We start from the raw sequence: 9,572 nt of genomic DNA, 5'->3' as shown, positions 1-9,572 counted from the left end.
GATTATTTTAAAGAAACTGGTTTACTCAGGCGTACGGAGATTCCTCTTGTTAAAAAGCCATTTCGTTTATTTTATTCGCAAAAAAGTGGCCATTTCTTTTACTTGCATGGCCCTGGGAAACTAGAAAGGAAAACGTGTGACCTACTCCCTCCGTCGACCTTTTTTTACACTATCATCATTCTAGCTCTTTCTATAACTCTGACCAGGAAACCGGGAGATTGTTTTTTTTTTGAAGGTCACCAGGGAGGGGCAAAGCCCTCCACCTGAATTTTCTTGTTTTATTGGATTCACACCCCCGGGGGGAGACAGAGAGATCTACATGGGAGGGAGAGAGAGGGAGGAGGGGGGGGGGGGGGGGGGGGGGGGGGGTTACACAGTCCACCAAGCACGGCGCAGGCTACCTCTCAGGGTGCGAGAACACCTGTAGCCATCTGTCGACGCACGCGCGTTCAACTACTTTCAGTCGTCCTCGCCACAGGGCCGAATCCTCCCTGCAGCAAGCTAGAAGGCGGGCGAGGGAGGGCACCGCCCCACGGAAGACCACGGCATTCCTATGCTTCCATAGCTGCCAGCAGCACAGAAGAGCGAAGGTAGCGCACGCAGTATCCCCGACCACTCCCCGGACGTCAAGATCCTGGAGCGCGGCCACCTGATAACCTTTGTCGACCACATCGACCCCTACCGCCCCCCAGAAGGCTCGGGCGAAAGGGCACTCGAACACCATGTGATCCGCCGTCTCCAGCTCGCTCGAACAGATCGGACAGGAAGCCCCCTCCGCTGTGATGATGGTCTTTCGCAACAGGACGTCCCTTGTGTTGACCCGTCGTTGGACCAGGAGCCACCCGAAAAAACGAACACGGGAGGGAGCCGCGCACCCCCAAAGGAACGCCGCGAACGACACCTGCAGGCCCCCGAATCTCTCCAGGGCGTAGACGGCCGCCGTGACCAGGCTCCCACGCGCGTCTGAGCACAGCGTTGGTCTGCGCTTGTCGTCACCCAGCCCCGTAACCTGATCGCCGATCAGTGCCAGAAGGGTAGCCCGCTCCACGGTGCCGGCAGAGGTAAGCCTGGGCACCAGCACACTGTCCAGGGCGCGCGTACGCACCCGCCACACCGTGGCCTCCTTCATCGTCGTGTGCGAGTGCAGCACCGGGAGAGCCACCGCGAGCGGTCCACACGGGAGCCAGGAGTCGAGCCAGAAGGACGTCCGTCTCCCATCGCGCACCGTCACCCTGGTGATCCCGCGGTACAGCGGGAGCAGCCGCGCCAGCGCCTGGCCATGCTCCCCTGCGCGCCTGCTGGCTGTTGGCGAGAGGAGGGAGCGGCCGTCGAGCTCCGCCCACACCCACAGGGCCCATCTCGAAGGCGAGGAAGACGCGTGAAGCCGGTGCAGCATCTTGAGCAGTAGGCAGCGATTCTGTGTAGCGAGGTCGCGGACGCCCAGCCCGCCTTCCGCCTTGGTCCTGCAAACACGCTCCCAAGCCACCAGGCATTGGGCTCCGGAGGCGCGCTCGGCTGCATTCCAGAGGAAGGCCCGACGGAGCGAGTCGAGCTCCTTGATCACCGCTGGTGGGAGCAACATCGCTGCCATAGCATATGTGGGAAGGGCGTCGAGGACAGCGTTGATCAGGACCAAACGCCCAGCCGGGGAGAGAAGACGGGCTCTCCATCCAGCCAGGTACCTGTCAACCTTCGCGATCATGGGTAGGAAGTCGGCGAAGCAGAGCTTTTCCCACGACAAAGGGAGCCCCAGGTAGGCTTGCGGGAACCCTTGTACGGCGCAGCCAAGGGCGCCAACAGTCTCCGCCAACACCTCCTCGGGCACGTGCATGGGGACCAGAGTACTTTTGTCGAAGTTGATGTCCAGCCCTGTCGCCGCCGCAAAGTCGTCGAGGATACGGCGGAGGCGGGCCGCGGCGCCGGAGTCCTCTCGGAGGATGACAAGCGTATCATCGGCATCACCAGGGGGGCTTGCCATCGATGAGAGGGTGGAACAGGGCCCCGTCTTGACAGATCATTTGTTGCAGCACATCGGCGACGATGAGGAAGAGGTAGGGCGAACATGGGTCGCCTTGCCGCAGCCCCCGGCGCACCGTGAACCACCGCCCGGGCACGCCGTTCAGCAGCACAGCCGACCGCGAGGACTCGAAGATCAGGTCCATCCAGTCGCACCACCGACAGGGAAAGCCGCGCGCCATGAGGATTCGGCGCAGTGCCCCCCAGTTGACCGAGTCGAACGCCTTAGTGAAGTCCAGCTTGAACACGAGGGCAGGCGCCCCCCGTTTGTGGCAGCACTGGATCACCTCGGCGGCATACACGAAGTTCTCGGAGATGCTCCTCCCCGCCAAGAACCCAGACTGGTCGACGTCGATGATGCCCCCAATCTGTTTCTGCAACCTCGAGGTAAGGCCACGACAGAGGATTTTCACGTCCCCATTCTGAAGGGAGACAGGGCGGAAAGCGCCCGGCGTAGGCACGCCCACCCCCTTGGGCAGCAGGGCAATGTACGCACGGTTGATGGCGTCGAGGTCCGCGGTGCCGTCATGAACCGCGTCGAAGAGTCACTGTAGGTCGCCCGCGACCGTACTCCAGGCGGCCTGGTAGAACGCGGGGCCAAGGCCATCCGGTCCGGGCGCGCTAGTCCGGTCGAGGAGGTTCGCAGCATCTTTAATCTCGCTGGGCAAGAAAGGCGCGACCAGAGCCGCCGCGTCCACCCTCAGCGCGTGGCGGTAGAGAGCCTCCAAGTCGAAGCTCCACACAGCGGGCCGAGCCCTGCCCAATAGGTCGGAGTAGAACGTGAGCAGGGCCGCCGCCTTGCCAGCGTGGTCCAACACCATCGCACCGTCGACGTCGAGCACACGGATCGAGTTGGCGCGGCGGCGGTGGGAGGCGCTCGCGTGGAAGAAGCCGGTGTTCTCGTCCCCCTCGCAGACAGCCCGGCACTTCCCGCGCTGCTTCCAGTACGCGCTCTGCCGCCGGATCGAAGCCGCCAAGGCCACGCGCGTGTCCTGCCTGAGCTGGTGTTCATCAGAGGACAAGGTGCGGCACTCCTCCCAAAAGTCAAGCAGGTCAATCACAAATTTGCAGTTATTATCAAAAGCAGGAATGTATTTGTGTAGCCTTTTCCAAACCTTGGCCGCGGCCCTGAACCTTTTCTTGCGAGTTGCCAGGCAACCCACAGCGCACCGACTGGCCCCCGTGTTCGACCAGGACGAGAGGGTAGAGGGGAGAAACTGAGGATCGCGGAGCCAAGCATTCTCGAAGAAAAACCGAGAAGGGGAAGGAATCCGCGTCGCGGCCTCCACCACTAGGGGCACATGATCCGAGGTAGAACGGGGGCGAGACGACAGACCCGAGTCCGGGAAGGCGACGTCCCAAGCGTGGTCAAAGAAGACGCGATCCAGACGAGCGAGGGTGGGGGGATCCCGCCTGTTCGTCCAAGTAAAAAGCCTGTCCGACAGGGCGAGCTCGTGCAGAGCAAGAGAGTTAACGAGGGAGTTGAACACAGCCGCACGAGAAGCATCAAAGCGATCGTTATTCTTCTCGTGAGGGAAGCGGATGAGGTTGAAGTCCCCAAGCACCAGCCAGGGGCCAGTGATGCCCGCTGCGACCGACATGAGGTCCTCGACAAAGTCCGCCGTGAACGCATGATCGGAGGGAGCGTAGACGTTAGTGATCCGGAAGGAGAGGGCGCACCGCGTGGAAGAAAGGGAGGCAGTAAGCGTGTAACGGGAGGCCGAAGACGCGGACAGACTGAGGACGTTGGGGTCCCAAGCGGTGACCATCCCGCCTCTACTACCCTCCGCATTTTTGGACACGAAAGAGCCCAGGCGGGAGGGCAAGAACGAGCGAGCCTTACTGGTGGACAAATCAGATAGTTTGCTTTCCTGGATACAAGCGAGGACGGGGTTGACAGTGTGGATAGCGTTCCGCACGACGCCGCACTTGTCAACACCCCCCAGCCCTTGCACGTTCCAACACAGGAACGAAAGTTTAGAATAGGAGGCACTATCCATCACAGACCGCGGCACCGAGGACAGATAGGGAAGGAAACAGAGACGACAGCACGCCCTCGACGGGGTACAAACTAACCCTACCGCGGCGGACAGCACAAACGCTGTAGATACCCGCAAAGCTAGCCCTAGGATACGAGAGAGGGCGGGGGGGGGGGGGGGGGTAGGCGCCACACACGCGGCACTGGGTGACGCACGCAGGCGTCCTAACCATCGGAGCTAGCCTGCGCCGGAGCAGACGGGATCGCAGCCGCCGAGCGCACGGCCGCCGTAGCCGCCGCGGTCAATGGGTCGAGCACCCCATCGAGCATCTTGGCCCTCGCCACCTTGGACTTGAGGCGCGGCGAGCAGCCGGTCAGAGCGTCCCGAAGAGCCCTAAGCCTCATAGCTTTTTCTTCCACGCCGAGCCAGGTGGACGGCTCGTTACGAGCAATCCTAGCGCTCCGGCGTCGTTCGGGCGGCAGCACCGCCACTCTGTCACCGGGCTCGTCCAACTCCACCAAGGCGACGCTGGAGCGGCCACGGGACGCCGGGGCCTGCACAGCGGAGGCCGGACCGTCCGGGGCAGGTGGGTCATCATCCGCAGGAGGCGCAAGGATGCGCCGCTGCGGGCTGAGACGCAGGGGGGGAGCACCCAAAAGCCGCAGCATGCAGGCGAGGCGCTGCCCACCCCCGCGGGCGCCGACGTGCATGGCTTGCATGCTAGCGGGCCCCCCATCACGCGCTCCCACAGGAGCCAAGCAACTGGACCTAGGTCAACTAGCAAAACTGAAACTAGATGGATTGCTTGATGACACCTTCATAACATATATACGAGAATTTGTCATGTGTTTCTGTCACTTTTAACACCTGCAGATGACACCTTCATGTGTGATGCAGACTCAAGAAATGCATCATGTTTGCTATGAACTCGTCATATGTAACTTGCAAGTTCCTTTTTTGCCATACGACCAAAAGGCCGGGTTCAAAGATAATGGAATAGCTGTAAGATGAAACTAAATTAAAGCATCAATTCATATTTCTCATCAAGATAACAAAAGGCAAATAGATAAGGAGAGTAATATGAACTGAAGTAACAGAAATATGTTGTCATCATCATCATGTGAGGCAACGCAACTCCGCCAGATCTAGCCGTGTCGTGACGCGGGCTGCGGGCGGCGAGGACTGTGGACGGCGCCGTGGGGTCCGGCTTCCTCGGGCGCGGCGGCGGAGCGCGGCGACCGGTGTGTCGGATCTGAGGCGCCGGCCTCGCTGGTACGGACGGCGCTCCTCTGGCGACAGGGAGTGCTCGTCGGTGAGGTAGGCCGGATCCCCTCGGCTGCGTGGGCAGCGAGGTCCCGGTGGGCGCTGGTCATGGCGCGGGGAGGTCCCGGTCTCCCCTCGTCGGATCGGAGGCGAGCTGGTCCGCTCGTCATGCATGACCTCCGGCCGGTCTGGATCTCCGGCGTGCACGCGCCTGCTGATGTTGTGACTGGTTCGGAGGTGGCGGCAGGGTGCTTGGCCGGGGGAAACCCTTGGCCGCCACCGGCGGCCACGGCGTCGATGGCATCCCGGACACCATTCCCTCCTTGGTGGCGGCGCCGAGGCTAAACCTCCCCTGCCTCCCCCCTCCCCCTGCGCCCGGGTGAAAACCCTAGCCCCGGTGGCTAAGCGGCGGCGGCGCCACAGCGTCGTTACCTTCTTGAAGGCGCCGACTTGGGCATGGGGATGTTGGGTGTGCATGGCGAGTCTGTCTGGTTCCTGGTGGCGGCCCATGTCTGGCCGTGTCTCCGATTGCGACCTCGCCCTTTCTCACCTTGTACTTGCCGTGGTGGAGCGGTACTTCATCTCACTCATTGATGGCGGCGGAGATCGGCGGCATGGCGCCGTGGAGGCTCGGCGTCCGATGTGCGGAGATGGACTCGCGCAGGAGGAGGTAGTTGTCTGGCGTCATGGTGACGTCGATGGCAGTAGTGTCCTTCACAAGATAGAAGATTCAATATAATCTGAAGACGGACTTGTGGAAGATGGCGGCGACGACATAAGAGTGCGTCTGACCGGATTGTGCCCCAGTATGTGGCTCGGCTGGGGCTTCCGGCTTTTGATGTTAGGTTTAGGTGAGTGGTTTGGGTAGTGGCCCAGCTAGCATCCCTACATCATATGGATAAGAGGAGCGGCATATGTTGCCAAGATGGTAGTTTCAGGTATATTGTTTGTAATACTTTGTAAGGTCCTCGAGAATAATTAATAAAGTGGCCGTATGCATCTCCCAGATGCAGAGGCCGGGGGTCATCCTCCTTTTCAAAAAAAAAAAATCATCATGGTGGTATTTTACAATGGGCGATTCAACGGGAAGCCACACAGGTTTCAGGCCATGGTTGTTGCAGCAAACAGAGACACGCCTAGCAGTTGAGGTACGTCACCGTCCTCAGCCCCTCCTCAGCTAGCAGCAAGTTGCAGCTGCTAATTGGGACCCCAGCAGCTGAGGTACATCACCGTCCTCAGCCCCTCCTCGGCCTTCTCCGCTCGCCGCCTCTCCGCCGCCGCCGCCGCGGAGGCTGGAAGCTGCTTGGCGCCCTGCGAGACGCCGCCGCGGACGTTGGCCCTGGCCTTGGCGGCCCGGTGGATGATGGACCTGAGGGCGTAGTTCCATCGGCAGAGCCCAGCCTGGTCCTTGAGCGCCTCCACGGCGCCGACGCTCATCGCCACCATCCATGACGCCTTCGCCGCTCCCGCCATGATCTCTCTTGCGTTGGTGGAGACAGCACTGTTGATTGATGTGTCTGAACTATGTGATGCCTGGAGATTGGTAGCTGAAGTCTGAGTGTGGAGTATGGAATGAATTTTGAGCTGAAGGCTGATTGATGCTTGTGTTGATGAGAGGACGAGTGGGATTGGGACGAGGTTATATACAGGAGGGAGGCTGGGAGGTCTAGAGCAAAACAGTGGTCGCAGACGTTGGTTTTCTAGGATACCGGGTGCTTCCGGAGTTACTCTGCTGCTACTCTGCTTGTTCAACGCCACACCTATCGTTTTTTTTTTTAGAAAAAAAAAGTACTTATGGCCCCTCAACTATGCATGGTCCTGATTCCTTTTTTACATCAAGTGTATTTTTTAGAGATTTTTTTCCATCAAATGTTAGAATTGTTTGAAGTTACCGTAGAGGTGGTTTTGCACATGGCGTAGCTAAGTGTGCAAATAAAGTTGAAAAGGAACAAGAATAGAATGGGGAAATGAAAATACTTTTAGGGAATACATAAAAAATCAAGTGACATTTTAGGAAATGTGAAATTGGATAGCTATCATATATAATCTTGAAACTACAGAATCTGATAAATTTCAAAACATTTATTTCCTCAAATCTCAGTTCTTCACATTTAAAATTCCCTTTGTTTTAATAAATTTTGAAATGTTTCTGATTGTTTAAAAATAGTTCATTTTTACCAAATTTTCTTGTAACTCTTCATTTCCAAAGTTATGTTTATAGACTTACAAATTCCCGGCTTCTTCTCGTTTTCCTTCCCTAACCCTAGGCGTCTAGGGCAAACTTTTCTCTTGAAACTTTGCCCGCAAGCCCGTCGATTCGCCCCCCCCCCCTCCCCCTCTGTTTGCCGCTCTGGCGGCCCGCGAGCCCGCTGAACTTTGATAATAGGTCTGGATCATTTTCACACACACAAAAAAAAAAGACTTACAAATTCCTACAATAAACATATTATTCGTGAAATGTTTGAAATTTTGACTTGTTGTTTTCCATAGTTTTACTTTCTAGTCGCCAGGAATTTTTTACAATGTTCTACTTTTCTATTTTCTTATCTTTCCCGAGCTTTGTCAGAAAAATCACGTTGTGGTGACTATGCTACTTTGTATGCAAAACCAATTATTTAAGAGCAATCACCTTTTCAGTGCGGTATCAAAATACTTTAAGTTTCTGCACCAACTTAATTGGAGAATCTTATCAGTATCACCTCACGTTCATGTTGTGGACGGGTGACGGTGAGACCACATGTATGAGAGTTGACAAGGGGAAAACCAGAGGAGCCGGACATGGTTTCCAGTGCCACATGCTTCGTTTCAGCGCTTGTTTGTTAATAGTCACGCAACACAACAAAGTAGACCAATGAATAGTGGAAACATATCCCTTGTATGTTTATGAAACTGAACCTACGAAATAGGAAAAGGACCGGGATAAATTTTTTGGGTCTCTGCCGGTCGAAGCAGCGAACAGAAAAGAGCAACAGGCAAAGCTTGTGACCAACTGGAAGCAATAGTCTTCCAAAAGAATCCTAAGACCTGTTTGAACTTTGAAGGGCAATGCAAACCTTTTTCTGAAGGAGGGTAATATGGACTCAAAGTGGGGGAAGATTTCATCATCATCATCATCATCATCATGGTGAGACATATTTACAATCGTGAGGGAATTAACCAGCCGAGTCACACGGCATGGTTGTTGCTGGATGATAGAGCTAGCAGAACTGCAGAAACACCTCATGCTAGCTACCACTAATTGGGACCCCAGCAACTGAGGTACATGACGGTCCTCAGCCCCTCCTCGGCCTTCTCCGCTCGCCGCCTCTCCGCTACCGCTGCAGCAGACGCCGGAAGCTGCTTCGTGCTCTGTGAGGCGCCACCGTGGACATTTACTCTGGCCTTGGCGGTCCTGTGGATGGACTTGAGCGCGTAGTTCCAGCGGCAGAGCCCGGCCTGGTCCTTGAGCGCCTCCACGGCGCCCACGCTCATCGCCACCGTCCATGACGCCTTCGCCGCACCCGCCATGATCTCTCTCTTCTTCTTGTCGCGCTGGTGGAAAACTCTGTGATGCCTGAAGATTGGGTTGATGAGAGGAAGAGTGGGAGTCGGATGGCGTTATATACACAAGGGCAGGAGGAAAACAGGAGGCTGGGACGTTGGTTTTCCAGGATACCAGGTGCTGTCGGTGTCGGGGTCACTTTGCTTGTGTACGCCGCAGCTCTCTTTGTCGTCCCGGTGCAGTGGAACTTGGCGTTTTGATTATTCTCCGCAGTTTTGTCCATTGCAAGAGTTTGGGATCGGCTCAATCCGACAGAGATAAGATCTGGTGAGCGAAAGAAAATTTGATTCTCGAGTGATCTACACCAGACATCTAAGACACAACAACACATCAATAGCCGTCTCATTATTTCTCACACACATGGAAAATAGTGGGGTTTTATAGCTCAATTCTGTCACTTCCATCATAGTGGTAGGAGTTGATCAGGATTCTTTTCATTTGAAGCAGTCACCAGGAGAAGGCTCCCCACCTAAATTTGATCTCATTTCAAAAAGAAATTTGATCAAGCTTATAAGTTACTCTTATTTCAAGAAAAATAAGATCGAAAGTTTATGAGAAAAACCAGGCGCGCCTCTGGTTGTTGGTACTTAGCAGTGGCTGCCCACCTCAGCCCGTCTTATCTTTGTTTATTCAGGCCAAAAGATGCGGTTTTGTCCACTGCCACCAGACCAAGATGGCCGAGACAAGACAGGGGTAATGGATGGAGAACATGTATCAAGATGAAACGAGTAAAAAGCAGTCATCATCTATGAACTGCTTAGTACTAGCTGTTT

The 9,572-nt window shown here is 56.2% G+C and overlaps 2 protein-coding genes across 2 annotated transcripts; both read right to left on the bottom strand.

The window, feature by feature from the left end:
- Positions 1 to 6,190: 6,190 nt before the first annotated feature.
- On the bottom strand, positions 6,191 to 6,912 carry LOC109771596 (uncharacterized). Its single transcript, XM_020330293.4, has one exon. The coding sequence runs from the start codon at positions 6,729 to 6,731 to the stop codon at positions 6,456 to 6,458; it is 276 nt and encodes a 91-aa protein (XP_020185882.1). The 5' UTR covers positions 6,732 to 6,912; the 3' UTR covers positions 6,191 to 6,455.
- Positions 6,913 to 8,344: 1,432 nt separating this feature from the next.
- Positions 8,345 to 8,832, bottom strand: LOC109771595 (uncharacterized). Its single transcript, XM_020330292.4, has one exon. The coding sequence runs from the start codon at positions 8,763 to 8,765 to the stop codon at positions 8,493 to 8,495; it is 273 nt and encodes a 90-aa protein (XP_020185881.1). The 5' UTR covers positions 8,766 to 8,832; the 3' UTR covers positions 8,345 to 8,492.
- Positions 8,833 to 9,572: the final 740 nt, after the last annotated feature.

The sequence above is a fragment of the Aegilops tauschii genome, chromosome 2 (genome assembly GCF_002575655.3).
Source record: "Aegilops tauschii subsp. strangulata cultivar AL8/78 chromosome 2, Aet v6.0, whole genome shotgun sequence".
NCBI classification, from domain to species: Eukaryota; Viridiplantae; Streptophyta; class Magnoliopsida; order Poales; family Poaceae; genus Aegilops; species Aegilops tauschii.
The sequence above is the reverse complement of the archived record's forward strand: the minus strand, read 5'-3'. Positions and strand labels throughout refer to the sequence as shown.